The 19,935-nt window shown below is 37.5% G+C and overlaps 1 protein-coding gene across 2 annotated transcripts in view; it reads left to right on the top strand.

Annotated features, from left to right (window-relative positions):
• Positions 1–1,301: 1,301 nt before the first annotated feature.
• The window catches only part of NDUFS1 (NADH dehydrogenase (ubiquinone) Fe-S protein 1, 75kDa (NADH-coenzyme Q reductase)), a 37,419-nt gene continuing 18,785 nt past the window's right edge, over positions 1,302–19,935 (top strand). Inside the window, exons 1-12 of one of the 2 annotated variants that reach the window (XM_006889118.1) lie at positions 1,302–1,366; positions 3,403–3,494; positions 5,985–6,092; positions 8,778–8,854; positions 11,173–11,254; positions 11,347–11,477; positions 12,105–12,290; positions 14,102–14,236; positions 14,883–14,997; positions 15,955–16,100; positions 16,414–16,542; positions 18,898–19,027. In XM_006889118.1, coding sequence (XP_006889180.1) covers positions 1,306–1,366; positions 3,403–3,494; positions 5,985–6,092; positions 8,778–8,854; positions 11,173–11,254; positions 11,347–11,477; positions 12,105–12,290; positions 14,102–14,236; positions 14,883–14,997; positions 15,955–16,100; positions 16,414–16,542; positions 18,898–19,027 — 1,392 coding nt within the window. In that variant the 5' untranslated portion in view covers positions 1,302–1,305. The remainder of the gene's footprint in view (positions 1,367–3,402; positions 3,495–5,984; positions 6,093–8,777; positions 8,855–11,172; positions 11,255–11,346; positions 11,478–12,104; positions 12,291–14,101; positions 14,237–14,882; positions 14,998–15,954; positions 16,101–16,413; positions 16,543–18,897; positions 19,028–19,935) is intronic. The other variant, XM_006889119.1, reaches the window with a different exon arrangement.

The raw sequence follows: 19,935 nt of genomic DNA, 5'->3' as shown, positions 1-19,935 counted from the left end.
GTCTGATACAGGCCATGGTCTTTGCAATCACTTGTTATGCATCAGAGAGTTGGACAATGACCAAGGAGGATAGAAGGAAAATTGATGCCTTTGAGCTGTGGTGCTGGAGAAGAGTATTGAGAATACCATGGAGTGCTAGGAAAACAAACAGATTTGTCCTGGAAAGGGTTAAACCGGGTGGCTCCTTGGAGGCGAGGATTCTAAGGCTCCATCTAACATACTTTGGACATGTTGTGAGGAGAGACTGGTCCTTGGAGAAGGACATCATGCTTGGGAGGTTGGAGGGACAGCGCAGGAGGGGAAAGCCCTCTGTGAGGTGGATTGATTCAGTGACTGGGAGTGTCAGAGACAGTGCAATTGGACCAGGACAGAGCAGAGTTTAGGGCTGTTGTACATAGGGTCGCTATAGCGACTCGACGGCACATAATAACACAACAGCAGTTGTGAAGTATAGAAATTTTAGAATAGTTGTGTTTGTGCAGAACTTAAAAATAGTTAAGAAGCAGTTACTGAAACCCAACATGGGGCTAGTGTATAGTTTATAGGAAAGATGTGTGTTGAGATTTTTTTCCTTTCGTTATGCCTAGTTAGTCTGTATACCAAGCAAATATTCTGAGAAAATGGATTATGTGAAGAATAATGTGACAATCAAGAGTGGAAGGAAAATCATTAAACAACCTACAGTATGCCTGTGGCACAACTTTGCAGATTTTTTTATATAATAATGTTAAGTTTGGTTGCTTAAGAGTTTCAAAATTGGCATTTACTTATAATTCGAAGGTACACATTTATATGTTCAGTGCACAAGTCAGTTAATCATTTTGGGACTGAATATGTAGATTCTTATGGCATTTAAGAAAAAAAATTAAGACTTCTGAGTACTCAAAGGTAATTTATGTGAAGTACTTTTTTAAAATAATTTAAAACCCCACCAGATGCTCTGCTGGAAAAGGAGGGGGCAATCTCCTCCTGTACCAGTCAGCTCTGATTTGACGGTACATGTAAAAATAATACAATAAGGGAGCTCTGGTGGCCTAGTGGCAAGACGCTGCACTACAATCCCAGAGGTACACGGTTCGAATCCACCAGATGGTCTGCTGGAGAAGGAGGGGGAAATCTCCTCCTGTACCAGTCAGATCTGATTTGATGGTACAGGTAAAAATAATACAATTAAAAAAAAATACAATAAAAAATTTAAAAAGAAAATAAAAATTTAAAACCAAAGTATTACCATAAGGTTTGTAGGGTGGTTGGGGTTTTTTCCCCCTATAATGGTGTAACTTATTTCTTTTTCTTTTTAGCAATATGTTAAGGATAACTGTAAAAAGGGCCTTAACTGGCCTTGCACAGGCTCCTAAAGGATGTGGTAAGTATTTTTATTTTGAATTTGCATTTGTGGACACTAGATTATTTTAACTTTATACATTCCTAGGTCTTTGGAATGCTTCTTAAAGCTATAGTTAATTTGAGATTAAAAAAATTATTTTGAAATAGAAAAAAAATAGCAATAATTAGTTTTAAATAAAAGTACAACCAAAAGGTCCAAGTTTATTAGGATAATTTTCAAAATATGACAGCATTAATAGTTTACAGAAATTATTAGGAAGAAGTAGCTCATTATTCAAACAGGATGAGTTGTCTGCTTTTGAAAAGTAGACTACTCATTAAGTGATATTAAAGTTTCATATAAAAATACTGTTAGAAGTAGACAACCACATTTTACTTAATATTGTGTATTGCAAAGCATTTGTTTAATTAATTTTTTTAATTTGCACTTGAACTAGAGGAAAAGAAATTTAGTTCTGTTAATTGGTTTTCCACCTCAATTTTTTTCCCCAACTATTTTTTTTTTTGTTTTTTAGCATGACTCTTTTCAGTTTATTGCTTGAAGGATTTAAACTTAATCCGAGTTAAAAGTGGACTCCAAATGGTTACGTTATACAAACTATGACTGAGATTTTAAATTTGTGACAAGGGACAGAAGGGAAATTTTCAACTCATTGCAATGAAATCTTCATTTAAGTTTCAGTGAGCCACAAGCACTTAAAACCCATGAACCTTCAGCTGGTTGTCCATAGCCAGTCCAGTCTCTACAGGAAACAAGCATATGTTCTTGTACTGGTTACCCTGTAGCTGAATTCTCCATATTCTGGATGCTTAATTACAGAACCATTGTAGGCAAATTTCTTCTTAAAATGCCTTCACTGGTTTCTTTTTTCGGAATCATCAGCAATCCTTTGGACAGTTGTAAGGGTCTTTCTGCCATTTCTCTGTTGAATTCTTATGTGGCTATAATCCTCAGTCCCAGCAGGAAGCAGTGTCAGGCCAAAGAGAGAACAAAGGATTCAAGGAATATCAACATGTCAACAAAGGGAGTGAACAGCCTTAATGTTTAGGAGGTCTGCTCAGTGAGAGGAGCACATTTGACCAGGGAAAGACGGTGGTAATAGGGTTACTTATGACCCTATGCACTGTGGGCATAGTTAGGATGACTGTAAAGTCTGTCTTAGTGTGGTTGAAGAGGTTTGGTGCACACATGGCATATGATGAGGACAGCATCACCTGGGGTGACTAGCTGTCTGGTTTAGACTTTCAGGTGAGGGTCTGGGTATGCAGTGGTCTGAATGTTCCCAGAGTAATTGCCTAGTGAGGGAGAGATGAGAAAGATACGATGCTAAAAGAGGGGGTTCATTGGATTGATTATGGTTCAGCAGAAGAAAGGGGCTCAGAAAGGGTGGTGAGCTGGGTGTTGCTCGGATATGGGCTAAGGCAGTAGGAAGTTGCTGTTTTCCACACTCTGTTTATGGCATAGGTTGCCAAATGGTAACCTTCAGAGGCATATTCTGAAGAAGAAGAGCTACTGTTAACAGAGGATGGTCTAAATTAGGGATTGGTTGTTCTTATGAGGAGGGAAGTAGAGCACATGTCTTGAAGGACTACAGGACAGCCTTGGTCATAATAAGTTGAGGAATGAGTTGGTCAGATAGGGAGAGAAGTAAAGAGCCCTTATCTTCAAGAACTTCAGGGCAGCCATTGTCATAAGTCTAGATGTCTGCTGGAAGTAGGGTGGTTGAGGGAAATACTGTACCCTAACGTTGATTAGGGCGGGTTTTATAGTAAGGGTCTTTAGGGAGGGGCACTCCCTGGTTTTAAGGCTGTTCACTCCCTTTGTTGACATGTTGATGTTCCTTGAATCCTTTGTTGCCCCTTTGACCTTGGTTCTGGCCTGACAGATATCATTCCTTTTCCTGGGGGGGGGGGGGGGGGGGGGGGGCGGGGAGGCCAGCAGGGGACACAGATGTCAGGAAGCAAGGGGCTGTGGGGGAGGCAACTGAGTCATTGGTAGCATCTCAGTGACTGGGGTTCATATTTTTAAGTGACTTTGATATTTTTGCTGTTCAGTTCGCACAGCGTCCACAGCAGCAAGCAACTTGATTGAAGTCTTTGTGGATGGTCAGTCTGTCATGGTGGAACCAGGAACTACTGTCCTCCAAGTAGGCATATATTCCAGTTCTTTGTGTGTGTATGTTTTTGTTTCTTTTTCACACTGATTGATTTTCTTTATACTGATTTTAACTATTCTAATTTTTTTTTCAAGAAAAATTGGACACATTGAAGCATCATAGGTGTTCCCTGAGATGATTTTAGGGGATAGATATCTATATGTAAATCAGAAGGAATATATATTCCCTATGGAACAATTGTTGTTGTTGTGTGCCATCGAGTCACTTGTGACTCATAGCGACCCTACGTACAACAGCCCTAAACCCTGCTCTATCCTGTGCCAGTTTCACTGCCTCTGACACACCCATCCCGATTACCTCAGTCACTAAATCAATCCACCTCATAGAGGGTCTTCCCCTCCTACACTGTCCCTCCACCCTCCCAAGCATAATGTACCTCTCCAAGGACCTGTCCCTCCTTACAACATGTCCAAATATGTCAGATGAAGCCTCAGAATCCTTACCTCCAAGGAGCAGCCTGGTTTAACCCTCTCCAGGATGAATCTGTTTGTTTTCTTGGCAGTCCATGGTATATTCCATACTCTTCTCCAGCACCACAGCTCAAAGGCATCAATTCTCCTATCCTCCCTGGTCATTGTCCAACTCTCCGATGCATAAAAAGTGATTGCAAAGATGCTAGCCTGTACCAGATGTACCTTAGTCTCCAGAGTGACACCATTGCTCTTCAGTACCCTGGAGAGGTCCCTAACAGCAGACTTTCCCACCGCAAGACGTTTTTTTATTTCCTGGCTGCTGGTGCCAAGAGTGTTGACCGTGGAGCCAAGCAAACTAAAATTGTTAACAATCTCAATCTCTTCACCATCCATACTGAAGGCTGGAGTCCTTGACCCTCTACAGCAAGTGCATCAGGTTCTTCTCAGTTTCAGCAAGCAGGGTGTATCATCTGCATAACGCAGATTGTTAATAGATCTTCCACCAATCCTGATGCCATGCTTCTCCTCATAGAGCCCAGCCTCTCGGATAATCTGTTCTGCATACAGTTTGAAAGGGTCTTAAGTAAATACCATATTATGTTTAGGAAGCTTCAAGTTTCAGATTATTTTGTATTGGTGGACCATAACACGTGAATAGATTATAATAGAAAATAAGCTTATTGAGGTAGGGAAGGTCCCATCACGAAAGACAATGCTGGAAACAGCTTGTAGTTTAACCAGTAGATAGTATTTGCGATTGTTAAGCAGAACAATAATAAGCCAGAGTGGGTTGGTAAATACTAACCCTCAAATTAAGAGACAAGGAAGAAATGACTTTAGAGGAGCCAGATAAATCAAGTGTATGATAATTGTGAAACAGAACAACTTTAAGGAAGAATGGAATGTAGGTATGACTGGATTGGATAAAAAACAGTGCTTGGTTTGATTTTGCATTGCTTTGCTTGTTTTTAATGGTTTTATGGCTTTGTTAGTGTATTTGAAAATGTATAGTAACAGAAAAAAATAGATTGCATTTAAGTTCCCTGTGGAGCATAGATATGGAAATGTCCACTTAAGAATATCCAAACTTGGAGAAGTCAGGTCTTCTGATGAAAATTTGAATGTAATCATCATATTAAGAGCTAATATGAAGGTTGGGACAATACCTCTCTTCTTTGTTACTATACCTGCTGCACCCGGCACATAAATAACACCTCCACAAAAACAACTACCATTGTTGTCAAATTGAGTCTTAACTCATGGTGACTCATGGTATTGGGTACCATTAAGTTGGAACCAACTCATAGCTAACCATCCAGCAGGTTTTCAGAGGCAGTAAATTGCATGGGAAGAGATTGCACATCTTTCCCCTTCAGAGCAGCTGGAGAATTCACACTGCATGCCTTTGAGTTGGCAGTACAACTCCTTACGACCAAGCCACCAGAGCTTCCTAACCAAATAGTTAAAATGTTAGGATTTGACAAGATTAGAGTGAGGACAATGGATGGAAGACCTAACTAACTCTAGAGGATTGTTGAACCTGATTATATGAAAGGAGGAGGCACTTGCATTAGAAGCTGGGAAGAGCTTCAGCCACAGTGAGAGTATGAGCACTGAGTGGGGTCAATGATATGGGGTCCCCAGATAAAACTAGATAATAGCCAGCTAGAGCAAGCAAAATAGCACTAGACAAAGAGAAAGTCTAAGTATAAAACGACTGCAACAGAATTTGAGAGGGTTGCTATTGTCGACAGTGACTTAAAGTGAACCTCAGTGGTCCAGTCAACACATTTAAGGGGTTCATATGGTGTGAACTTGCTGAGCATCCTTAAAGAGTCAGGTGCATAAGAGTTTGGATCAGGAGTGGAGAAGGACAGAAATAATCTTCAGGAACTGAAATAAACTGGCTCATGATTTAGAAATTATACAGATGTAAATGATAAGATAAATAGAAGTGACATAGTTTTTTCTTGGGTTTTAGGCACAAATAAGTGTGAAGTAAAGTCAGATCATCTAATGTTTTTTTCTTTTTTACTTTGTGTTTTAGGCTTGTGAGAAAGTTGGCATGCAGATCCCTCGATTCTGTTACCATGAAAGATTGTCTGTTGCTGGAAACTGCAGGATGTGCCTTGTTGAAATTGAGAAAGCGCCTAAGGTACTTGATACCTAAAATTCCACCATGCTGTAGAAGGTAGAACATTTTACATCTTGCAGCCAACTTTATTTAGAATTAATATTAGTGTTGTGACATATGGTTACTTCGAAATTTGACAGAGGGAAAACTATTAACAGTAAACAGATTTGCTTGCATTTATTATAAAAATATAAAACAAAAATTTCTATTTTCACCTATTTTGAGCCTATAGTTTAGTGATACTGAGCGCATTTACAGTGTTGTGTAGCTATCACCGCTGTGTTGTTCTATATCTTTTTATCATCTTGAACAGAAACTCTCTGTCTGTTAAATGGTAACTACTTATTCCTCTGCTTCTCCAGTTCTTAGTTACCCTCTGTTCTCCTTTTCTATCTTAATGAATTTAGTATACCCAAAAAGGTTTTTTGTGGTTATCTCATAAAAGGGAAATCATGAATTATTTCTCATTTTGTGTATGGCTTATTTCATATAGCTTGCCTTCTTGTTTCATCATTATTATAGTACATACCAGAATGCATGTCCTTTTATGGCTGTATAGTATTCCATTTGTTCATGAGTTCTTGCCTTTTTCTTACGTTATTGGCTTTTGTGAAAAATGCTGCTATGAACGTCTTTGTACAAGTATTTGTTTGAGTCCTTCCTTTCAGTTCTTTTGGATATAATCTAAGTAGAATTTTGGCTCATAAGGTAGTTGTATTTTTAACTTTTGATACGTATTTGAATATTTGACCCGTACTGAATTATCTTTCATATATGTGTGTGTTGTTTTTTTTTCTCATTCAATCATTTATTTAGATTTTCCATTTATTTACTTTGTGTTTTGCTGTTTATACTTTTTTCTTTTTAATTATACTGATTTATATACAAAGTTCGAATGCATTGTTTTCACATCCGATCTTTCCCATTTCAATCACCACCACCCCATTAAATTGTGTGACCCTATGATTAACCTCCCCTCCCCATCCTCACCCTGCTGCTTACACACACACACACACACACACACACCCACCCACCCCCTTGGATACTCATACTCATTCTACAATAATGTTTTTATACAGTATTTGTCCTTATGGGACTTGAGTTAGTAACTCAACAGAATGCTCTACAGTCCCTCCCAAGTTAGGTATTGATTTACAAAATCATTCCTCCTGCGTGCTAACTTAGTATTCCATTGTGTGAATGTGCCATAATTTTTCAATCCATTCGTTTATGGTTGGACAGCTGGGCTGTTTCCATATTCTTGTGATGGTGAATAACGCTGCTATGAACATTGGTGTATAAGTCTCCATTTGAGCCTTAGTTCTCATTTTCTTGGGGTCATATATGTGTTTTATATGAGTGCAGTTTCATCTTTTGCATATAGATAGAAATCCAGTTGCACCAGTATCATTTAACAGACTCTTCATTCCCCATTGAATGCACTTAGCACCTTTGTTGAAAATCATTTGACTATAGATATATGCCTCCAGAAACTCACTGAACTTTGATAAATGTCTATAGTTGTAGAGGGGCTTTAGGCCTTTTGTTCATAGGGTCACTATGAGTCATGCTCGATTCAAAGGCATTCATCAACAATCACATAGATGTATGAGTTTATTTCTGGATTTTCAGTTATATTTATTGGTTTATTTGTCATTATTAATACCACAGTATTTTATTATGACAGCTTTATACTGCATTTTTAAATCAAGTAATGTGATTTCAGGGAGCTCTGGTGGCCTAGTGGCAAGAAGCTGCACTGCAGTCCTAGAGGTGAGAGGTTCAAATCCACCAGATGCTGGAGAAGGAGGGACAGTCTCCTCCTGTACCAGTCAGATCTTATTTGATGGTACACACACAAAAAATAATAAAACTTAAAAAAAAAGACATGTGATTTCTCTCACTTTGTCTCTGTTTCTTAATTTTGTTTTGAATCTTTGGAACCCCTTGCAATTTCATATGAGTCAAAAGAATAGTTTAGGGGAGCTCTGGTGGCCTAGTGGCAAGGAGCTGCAACTACAATCCCAGAGGTGCACGGTTCGAATCCACCCAGATGCTCTGCCGGGGAAGGAGAGGCAATCTCCTCCTGTACCAGTCAGATCTGATTTGACGGTACACTCACACACACACACACAAAATAATAAAATAAAAATTTAATAAAAAAAAAAGAATAGTTTAATAATTTTCACTGTAAAAGTCTTTACCTCCTTGGTTAAATTTTTTCTAAATATTTTATTCCTTTTGATCCTTCATTTTCGGTTTATTACATTTTGGTTTATGGAATTTTAGTTCACTTGTGCCTGCTGATGCAGTTATGTGATGTTCTTTTTCAGAACTTTTCTTCTAAAAGACTGTTAGAATAAGCTTAAGTAGAATTCTTACTCTTCTGAGAAATGTAGCATCAAATTGTCATAATCTGAATATGAATCCAATTTCCCCCCCTTCTATGTTTAAAATACTACATTCTTTACTTGTTTTAAAATTGTAAATTAAGAACTTTTGGAAAGAAATATATGATTATGTATTATATATAAGAGAACAGTCTGGAACAAGGGGTACATTATGGGGTGGGCTGAGGGAGGAAGGGAGAAAATGTGCAACAATGAATAAAAAAAAATTTAAGTTTAGTGTTTTTTGTATGTTGGGTGGTTTATTATGAAAAGGATACAAATACTTAGAGAATTTTTTTTTCCATTGAAATTCTAGGTTGTAGCTGCTTGTGCCATGCCTGTGATGAAAGGTTGGAATATTCTAACCAACTCAGAGAAGTCTAGGAAAGCCAGGTACTTTATTATTACTCTATGTTATGATCTTTCTTTTTGTTGTTGTTATATGCCATCGACTTGCAACTCATAGCAACCCTATGTACAAGAGCCTTAAACGCCGTTCTATACAGTGCCAACCTCGCCGTCTCAAACACGCTCATTCCCACCGCTCCAGTCTACAGAATCGCTCCATCTCATCGAGGGTCTTCCTCTCCTTCGCCTCCCCTCCACTCTCCCAAACATGATGTTCTCCAAGGACCAGTCCCTTCTTGCAACATGCCCAAAGTATGTCAGACGAAGCTTCAGAATCCTTGACTCCAAGGAACATTCCAGCTTCACCTTCTCCAAGACAAACCTGTTTGTTTTCCTAGCAGTACATGGTATCTTCAACAGTCTTCTCCAGCACCACAGCTGAGAGGCATCAGTTCTCTTTCTGTCATCCCTAGTCACCATCCAACTCTCCGATGCATAGCATGTAATTGGGAAGATGATAGCCTAGATCAGGCGCGTCTTAGTCTCCAACCTGACGTCGTGGCTCATCAGTACTCTTGAGAGGTCCCTCACAGCTGACTTTCCCAATGCAATTCGTCTCTTGTTTTCCTGGCTGCTGTTACCAAGAGTGTTGACTGTGGAGCCAAGCAAACAAAAACTGTTAACTATCTCGATCTCTTCACCATCCATACTGATGCTGCCAATTGGCCCAGTGGTGAGAATCTTTGTTTCTTAATGTTGAGCTTCAATCCATATTGAAGACTGCAGTCCTTGACCTTCTGCAACAAGCACTTCAGTCTTCAGTTTCAGCAAGCAGGGTTATGTCATCTGCATAACACAAGTTGTTGATGACTCTTCTACCAATCCTGATGCCATATTCCTCCTCATACAGCCCAGCATCTCAGATGATCTGTTCTGCGTACAGATTGAAAAGGTATGGAGACAAAATACATCCCTGATGGACCCCCTTCTTGATTTTGAACCATGGAGTGTCTCCTTGCTCTGTTCTGGCGACTACCTCTTGATCCAAGTAGAGGTTTCACATTAACACAATCAAATGTTCTGGGATTCCCATTCTTCTCAGAGTCAGCCACAGCTTCTTGTGATTCATTTTGCATAGTCCATGAAGTACAGATAGACATTCTTATATTCGTTGCTTTCTGCCAATATCCATCTAACATTAGCTATAATATCCCTAGTACCACAACCTTTTCTAAATCCAGCCTGCACATCTGGCAATTCTCTGTTGACATATTGTTCCAAACGTTTTTGGATAATTTTCAGCAGAATCTTGCTTGCATGTGATATTAATGATATTGTTCAATAATATCTGCACTCTGTTGGGTCACCTTTCTTTGGAATGGGAACAAATACCGATCCTTTCCAGTCAGTTGGCCAGCTGGCTGTCCTCCAGATTTCTTGGCACAACTTAGTGAGCACGTCCAGGACAGCATCTGTTTGTTGAAATGTCAATTGGTATGCCATCAACTCCTGGAGCCTTGTTTTTTGCCTTCTTCATCATCATGGACTCTTGTTCATATATTATATTATTTCATTAAATTCTGTGTCAGCCAATTCCTTCTGGTATAGTGACTCTGTACTCATTCCATCTTCTTTTGATACTTCCTGGATCATTTAACATTCTACCCAAAGTAACCTTAAGTATTGCCACCCGTGGCTTGAATTTTTATTTCAACTCCTTCAGCTTAGGAAACGCTGAGCAAGTTCAACCCTTTTGATTTTCTTTTTTTTTTTCTTTTCCTTTTGATTTTCTGACTCCAGCTTTCTGCACATTTCATTGTAGTATCTTGTTTATCATCCCAGGCTGCCTGAAATTTTGTTTTCAGCTCTTTTTTTGTTGGTTTCTTCCCTTAGCTTTGGCTTCTTGGCGCTCTAATGCATACATAGTTTTAGATTATGATTAATACTATCAGGTTAATAGTTATATTGGAATTTTTTATAATATAAAATCATCCTTAACAATGTGAAAATGGCTCAGGACAGGGAAGGTTTCAGAGCTGCTGCACATAAGGTTGCTATGCATCGCAGGCAACTCAATCAATAACATTCTATGACAGGTTTGAAAACAGAAATGGCATCCACTTCCTAAACAGCTTGCCTCCAGAAACTATGATCTTTGATAAATTTCAATAGTTGTAGAGGGGCTTCAGGCCTTTTGTTCATAGGTTCGCTATGAATCGTGCTCTACTTGAAGACAATCAACAACTAACAGTGTAGGAGAGACTATATCAGTTAAGATTATTTAAATAGCCTATATGTATATCCATTTAGATACTAGCATTTTATATCATTTTATATATTGTGGATTATTTTTTTCCATACAGAGAAGGTGTGATGGAGTTCTTATTAGCAAATCATCCACTGGACTGTCCTATTTGTGATCAGGGAGGTGAATGTGATCTCCAGGTAAATGGTCTAATTTTGTAAATTTTTTCTGATTATGTCAAGTTTTAATTTCATTAGCAGCATTAGGTTGACTCTATCATATTCTACTTAAGGACCAGTCCATGATGTTTGGAAGTGATCGAAGCCGATTTTTAGAGGGGAAACGCGCTGTGGAGGACAAGAACATTGGACCATTGGTAAAGACTATTATGACCAGATGTATACAGTGCACTCGTTGTATTAGGTAAACTTTTATTTTCTCTCTCTACTGGAGTATCACTTTTACACTTATACATAAAAGTAGAATAGCAACAATGCAAAAAATGATGGCAGCTTTTGTTTAGTTGAAGAATTTCTTTTTCCCCCTCCAGAAACAGGGGATTGAGGGTGGGAGAGGGAATGGAATAAATTGTTCTCTTTTAAGGAGCTCTAGTGACATAGTCCATAGAGAGTTGCACTGCAAATCCAAAGACCATGCCTTTCTGGCAGTTCAAATCCATCAGTGGCTCCTGTGGGTTTTACAACCTCAGAAACCCAGTGGAGAGACGGCTATGAGTTGGATACAACTCGACAGCAATGAGAAAAGGAGAATATTCACCTTTAGTTAGTACCAGCTTCAGTTGAGGTAATAATTCAGTTGAAGTAATAATTTGCAAACATTCATTTTGTGTTCATTGAGTTGTATGATATGTGCACTTTATGTGTGTCTATTAAACCTCAGTTTTAAAGATGCAAACAAGCTATAACTGCCCACCACTGAAAATGTTCTTAAACTTTTTTATGTTTTGAAAATCTCTGTCTCCATGATCATGAATGGGGGAGGAAGTAATTTTGATAGATTCTACCATTTGATGGTACTTTTCTCTTCCAGGTTTGCAAGCGAGATTGCAGGAGTAGATGATTTGGGAACAACAGGCAGAGGAAATGATATGCAAGTTGGCACATATATTGAAAAGATGTTCATGTCTGAGCTGTCTGGGAATATCATTGATATCTGCCCTGTAGGTGCCCTGACCTCTAAGCCTTACGCCTTTACGGCAAGACCTTGGGAAACCAGGTATTCATATAAGCAGTTTTTAAGTAGCTTTGTTTATTTGCCCCGAATTCCTTACTGTAAAAAAGACTCATTTTCTTCCTGAGTTCTGTTGTTTTGATTTGCCATATTTTTGTGTTTTATATAAAATCTTCTATATATAAGATGATACTGTTATTATATGCCATCAAGTGGAACTGACGCATAGCTGACCCTCTAGCAGGTTTTTAGAGGTAGTATATCACTTATAAGTAAACCACTGTGTGGTTCATAACAAGTTGTGGTGGACATTGAGAAGAATGGGAATCCCAGAGCACGCACTTGTGCTCTTGAGGAACCTCTACCTAGACCAGGAGGCCAAATGTCCAATAATAGGGAATTGGTCAAATGAAGTGTGATGTACAATTAAGAAAGGTGACTATAAATTGAGAAATAAAAAAAAATAAGAAACCAAGATTATTTTATTTCTTGAAAGAATACAGGAAAAAGGGGAGCTCTGGTGGCCTAGTGGCAAGAAGCTGCACTGCAATCCCAGAGGCGCACGGTTCGAATCCACCAGATGCTCTGCTGAGGAAGGAGGGACAATCCTCCTGTATCAGTCAGATCTGATTTGACGGTACACGCACACACACAAATAATAAAATTAAAAAAAAATTAAAAAAAAGAAAGAATACAGGAATAAATAATTTTCTAAGTACTAGAAAATAATTTCTATGGAAACTACAATGAAATTATACAAGTGTATACTATCCTTCAATTTAATAACTTATACAGACAATAATTCATGTTTTCTTTCAAAGAATAAAGTGATCCTGTTTCATTCAGTCTCCTTTTTAAATTATATGTTGTGGCTATATCACATTTTATTTGACCGTGTAGCTATATCACACTGTGGTTAATGTATTTTCTCAATATATTCTTTTATAAAGAATCAGTTCTGTACTTTTGATAAGTTTCCAAAGCACTGAAATTATTGCTTTTGTCAATATTACCCAACTTTACTTTTTAGGAGATTTTTTTAAATATGTGACATTTTTTTTGTGTGATATGAGTAAAGATTTACAAAACAAATTTTTCATACAACCATTGATACAGATTTTGCTTTATACCATTAATTTCAGTACCTACAATGTAACTGCACTTTTCCCATTTTCTCCCTATAATTGTAATTTCCATCACTCTTTCTGCAGCTCTGTGTCTTTATTTAGTAATATCGCCCTTGCCTTCACATATCTTAATATGTGCCTATTATCTATTTAGTAATTTTATTCCCTTATTGCTCTCTTCCCAGAATAGTCCATGTGTAAAACTTTTCCTAACAACAATATGCTTTTCATAAGAGTAGTCTTAAATATTTTCTTTCATATCTGATATATTTCACCCAGTAGAATGTCCTTTACATGTATCCATGTTATGCAGTGTTTTGAGACTTTATTGTTCTTTTAGAATTGCTTAGCAAGCCATTTGTCTGTTAGTGGACATTTGTGTTTCTGTCTTTTTGCTATTGTTGATAATGCATGTACTGTTCACCTGGCAGCTTTTCTTTATTTGGGATAAATACTTAGTATTACTTAGTATTGTGATCACTGGATCAAGTGGTATTTCTATTCACAATTTATAAGGAAGCACTAGACTGCTTTCTGTAGTGGTTGCACAGTTTTACATTCCCATCAGCGTATGAGAGTTCCAGCTTCTCTCACAAAGGTGGTTCACTCTAGTTGCTGGGGCGCGGTGATAGCCCATTGTTTCTTATTCTCACAGTCTGTATAATTAAATATTACGTTGATCAAACAAAATATAATTAAAGATATGAACTTGTTTTTTCCTTTTCCCAGGAAGACAGAATCCATTGATGTAATGGATGCAGTTGGAAGTAACATTGTGGTAAGCACAAGAACTGGAGAGGTGATGAGGATTTTGCCAAGGATGCATGAGGACATAAATGAAGAATGGATCTCTGATAAAACTAGGCATGTGTTAGATTGTTTAAAGAACTATCATTTATGGTTAATAAATACAGGCATTAAACTTCATTACACAGGGCCACTAGATACTGGTCTTAGATCTATCACTAACTTTCTGTATGAACTTTGAGAAAGACCTTTTTTCCCTTTCAGGTAGAGAAATTAAAAATAAGTGAATGTATTTTCTCAAATGGTCCTAATTTGTTCACTGGCAAAAAGAAAAATGCAAGTTAGAGTTTGTATAATATCATTTTGGTAAAATATCTAGAAAGACTCAAATTTTATACCTGAAAATTATTTTACTTTTCTGGCTATCAGATATTTTTTATGCTTCATAATTTAAGATTACTCACCTTTTAGAAAATAAAATACAAGAAACTGAACTCTTTTCAATGAAATTTTACTTTTAGGTGATGTTCATAAGATCATTTGTGTATTAGTCCCTCCTTAAAACAAAAACAAAAAACCAAACTTGTTAGATTATTTCTATCTAGACCTTTTCTATTATATTTGACACTTAATCTAGCTCTGTAGTTAAATGATACTCCTTAAGGTTTTAAACTTACATATTATAGTTGCTTCTTTTTAGAGTTACATATTATAGTTGCTTCTTTATAGAGATTCTACAAATGTTCTCATTTATTTAATTTAGATTTGCCTATGATGGGCTAAAACGTCAAAGACTTACTGAGCCGATGGTCAGAAATGAAAAAGGGCTTTTAACGTATACCTCCTGGGAGGATGCACTCTGTCGTGTGGCTGGAATGGTAAAGACTTGAAATGCGGAATAAATTGTATTTGTGGTTTTCAGTGAATTTCTTTGCAGTGAAGAGGAAGAATATGTATTTATATGTATTTATACATATTTATTTTTAACCAAAATTTAATTACACTCCGTTTACTTATGTTATTATTGAGATCCATACATTAGATGTCTTGCTATATGCGGGGATAAAACGACTACTAAGATATGCCAACCAGTGTAATCTCTCCCATCTCATAAACTACCCTGTGGAATAGAAAAATGTGTAACTAGACAGTTAACATATACATCTGTGAATTGTGCAGAGAGTAATAAGAAAGTGCGTAAGTGGGAGAGCAGCAGGGACCCCGCTGAGTAGAAGAGCAAGGGTGTGGGCCTCAAATCTGTCACAACCTTCTTCTAGTGACTTCGTGAGTCTGAGGACCACAGCTGAGGGCAGGTAGGGCTGGAGACTTTCAACTCCATAGACAGGAGGATGGGCCAGTCAGCTGCCTGGACTGCAGGGGGCTGGCAGCAGTGGGCCAGTTGGTGCCTGTAGTGCAGTGTGTTTCATAAAGGGGCTGAAGAGGGAAAGAAAAAAAGTGCATATAAGAGCATTTCCTATGGAAGATGATTTCTTTGGTAAAACCTAAGAATGAGTACCACTAGCTCATCAGAGCAGAAGTGGAGGAAGGGCTTTTCTTTGAGAGAAAAGAAACATAAAAAGCTTCAGAATAAGTGAGGTTTAAGGGAATTGTAAACTCAAAATCTTTATTCTCCAAACCTCATTTTGAAGCCTCGTTGTTCCTAATCATAAAACAGACTGGTTCTCATTCTTTTGCTTATTTTAGGTTAATTTATAATTTGTATAAAACTTCTTTACTTTTTCACTACTTGAAAATGATTATTTTTTTCTAAGCAGTTTGTTGTGAGGTTTGCTGAATGTAGACGTCTTGATAATATTCTTTTCATCTGTTTGTAGTTGCAGAGTTTTCATGGCAAGGATGTAGCAGCAATTGCAGGTGGCTTTGTGGATGCTGAATCCCTAGTAGCGCTCAAGGATTTGCTAAATAGAGTGGACTCTGATACCTTATGCACAGAAGAGGTCTTCCCTGCTGCTGGAGCTGGGTAAGAAATACGGTGCTGGGCTCTAGACTTTTTGTTGTATTGTTGTTACAGTTATATATAATTCATCACACGTCTTTGGCGTTAATGACTTAATTGTGACAACCTGGATTCTCCAAAGTACCCACTAGTTTACAAATACTACAATTAAATCAGGACTATAAAAAGTAAGAAAATCTCATTGTTTTTAGGTGTCTGAGACTTTGATGTGTTTTAAGAATTTGTCATTAAAATCTTTTACATGGGAATGGCATGAGAATAGTTCATGGATGCTCAGTGTGTATTATAAACTTGTATTTATATGTTACACTTCTAGCACCGACTTACGTTCCAACTATCTTCTTAATACTACAATTGCTGGTGTGGAAGAAGCAGATCTTGTCCTTCTGGTCGGTACAAATCCACGGTTTGAAGCACCACTATTTAATGCTCGAATTCGAAAGAGGTATGTAAAACGTAATATAAATTTATTTTTGCTCTATGTGTGAAAACTGACATTTTAGTAGTTTTCTAGTAGTAAGAGTGATAAAGACTCCAGAAGACAGTAGAAGGGTAATTCCTAACAGTCCTTTCCCACCTGTTTATTTTGTTGCTGTTATTACTGTTGTTAGTTTTTTATTCTGAAATAATTAAAAACTAAGCAAAAAATAGTTGCTTCAAATGTTTTTTATATACTCTTTACTCAGAATCATTAGTTGTTAACATTTTGCTACATTTACTCTTCAGGGAGCTCTCTGGTGGCTAGACCATAGGGAGTTGCAATGCTAATATGAAGGCCACCCCTTTCTGCTGGTTGGAATCCACTAGTGGTTCTGTGGAAAGAGAAGAGCATCCACCTTCTATATAGTTTACAGCTTTAGGAATACTTGCTGGAGAGTCACCTGTTGGTCAGTTCTAACAACAAAGCAATGACTTTCCCCGCTACCCTTGTTGTGTACTGTTGAATTGGATCGGACTAGCACTGAAGGAGATTGCCTCTCCTTCTCCAGCAGAACATCTGGTGTATTCGAACTGTGTGCCTTCAGGATTGTAGCATAGATTCTTGCCGCTAGGCCGACTTTGACCTTTGACATTTGCTTTGTTATTCTGTTTTCTAAGTTGCAAATGTGCCCCTTAATAGCTAAGGATAATTAATTTATGAATAATTAAGAGATATTGACCCTGTTATAAATAATTGAAATATTAATGTCTAAATGCTTCAGCATTAATTTCTTAAGAATAAGAGCATCCTCTTATATAATCAAGAAATTGATAATTTTTTGGATACTATCTAATCCATAGTTTATATTTTCAGTTTCACCAGTTCTAAGGGAGCTCTGGTGGCCTAGTGGCAAGAAGCTGCACTGCAATCCCAGAGGCACAAAGTTCAAATCCACCAGATGCTCTGCTAGAGAAGGAGGGGCAATCTCCTCCTGTACCAGTCAGACCCAATTTGATGGTACACACACAAACTACAATAAAATAAAATAAATTTCGCCAGTTCTCCCTTCTTTTATAGTAAATCTTTTTCCGAATAAATACCCAGTACTGAGTTACACATTCCAGTTAATGACCTGAGTCTCTGCTTTCCTACCCCTCACCCTCCCATACGTATTTTGAAGACTATAGGCCAGTTAGGGAGCTCTGGGGGCCTAGTGGTAAGGAACTGTGCCACCATCCCAGAGGCACATAGTTCAAATCCACTTGCTACATCACAGGAGAGATTTGGGCAATCTCCTGTGCAATGTAACTGCCTCTGGAAACCCACGGGTCAATTCCAGATCGACAGTACAGCACAACAATACAGACCAGTTTCTTTGTGGAGTGCCTTTTTTTAAAAAGCCTATATTTCAATGACTTATAAATAGAGTAGCTATCTAATTTGTTACTTAAACTTGGAACAATAGAGAATGAATGAGAAAGTTACTACTTTACAATATTGTATATAAACCAGCACTTTCCCAGATAAACTAGAATACATAGTTAACATACTCACAGCTGGTTTTGGAGATGGATTCATACCTACATGTCACAAAGAATAAATACAGACCCGACTGATAGATTTTCAAGAACTGTATTTGAATCAGAGATCTCTGATTGTATGGTATGGCTTTACTGGGTAATTAAAGGATTTTTTTTACCCTATTATCTAAATAATTGTAAAATAAAAATTATGGATCATAAAATACCCCTATGGATAGACTGCCATGAAAACAAATAGGCCTGTCTGGGAGAGGGTGAAACCAAGTTTCTCCTTAGAGGCTAGAATGTTGAAGCACCATCTCACATACTTTGGGCACATGGCCAGGAGAAACTAGTCCCTGGAGAAGGACATCAGGCTTGGAAGGGTGGAGGAACAGCGCAGGAGAGGAAGACCCCAGAGGAGATGGATTGATGAGGGTGGGTGTATACGCATCAGTGAGCTTGGCTCAGGACAAGGCAGACTTCCGTGCTGCTGTACATAGTGTCGCTATACGTCATGTAACAACATGGATATTTTCATAAAACAAAAAATAATTTTACCCAAATTAAAGTCTTTCTTTGTAGCTGGCTTATAGTTAGCATTCCTGCAACAAACTAATTCGTTAAATTAAATTGACCCATTTTTACAATACTTATTTTCAAAGTTTATTCTTTATAAATTGGAATATTTGATTTTTTTTCTAAAAGATATACAGCAACTTATATCTATTAAGATAACATCTGTAATTGCTTTTGTGCTTTTAACATTTTATGATAAGAGATGTAACTCTTTGCATCAATGACGTTAATTACTATACTTAGCTATTTATTTCTGTAAACATTGTTGCTTTTATTTCAGCTGGCTTCATAATGACTTAAAAGTGGCACTTATAGGCAGTCCAGTGGATCTGACTTACAGATACGACCATCTAGGAGACTCCCCCCAAATTCTTCAAGACATTGCTTCAGATAGACATCCATTCAACCAGGTATTCTCAAATTAAATGTACTTTTGTTGATTTTCCATTATTGTTAATTTTTTTATTTTTTTTTGTTGTTTATGAAGTAAAGATATGTGGTTATTACTAAAGCAATCCAGAAATAACATGAGAGAAAATAAAATTTTACCCCAAATTGCTGCCTCAAACCTAGTGTTACTGAAAATTAATCATCCAACTATTCACAGTGCAAAATGAATGACTAAGAAGGCGTGCCTCTTTCCACAAAAATGAGATCATATTATACCTACTATTTTTATTCACCAGCACTTACTTTTAACAGAAAAGAAATTGAAGTGAAATAATACAATAATAGTAAATGTATTATAAAAGTTATTACTCCTTAAATTTTTTTATAGGTCTGTCATTACCTAAGGGAGCTCTGATAGCCTAGTGGTAGGAAGCTGCACTGCAACGTTGAAGGCAAGATTCAAATCCACCAGCTGCCCCTCAGGAGAAGGATGAGTAGACTCCTGTGTGATTAGCTCTCTGAAAACCCCCAGCTGGTCAGCTGTGGGTCAGTTCTGACTCGATGGCACCCAGCAACAACATCATTACCTCCTTCCCCAGCTAGATACATTTTCTGTTTTATTTTCAAGAAAGGCTTATAGGCAAATTCTTTTGAGTTCTTGCCTTGCTTTAAAATGTCTTTTATTTTGGGGGAGACACATTGACAAGATGTAAAATTCTTGGGTCAACATTTTTACCTCTTTAAACTTAATTCTGCCAAGCCTTACTATCTAGTTGGGTGGGGTTTTTTTTTCCCCTTGAGCTATTTTATCACTGATTCTTTTTTTTTTTATGGCTTAGTGCAATTATAATTAATGTTATAAAACAAAATGTATATAAATGATTGAATAAAACAAATTCCAAAAAAGACCCAAAAGACAATATATATA

This window comes from Elephantulus edwardii, unplaced genomic scaffold (assembly GCF_000299155.1).
Source record: "Elephantulus edwardii isolate Elephantulus edwardi_28Jun2011 unplaced genomic scaffold, EleEdw1.0 scaffold00075, whole genome shotgun sequence".
In the NCBI taxonomy this organism is placed as follows: domain Eukaryota; kingdom Metazoa; phylum Chordata; class Mammalia; order Macroscelidea; family Macroscelididae; genus Elephantulus; species Elephantulus edwardii.
Note: the sequence above shows the minus strand (reverse complement) of the source record. Positions and strands in the feature narration are given on the sequence as shown.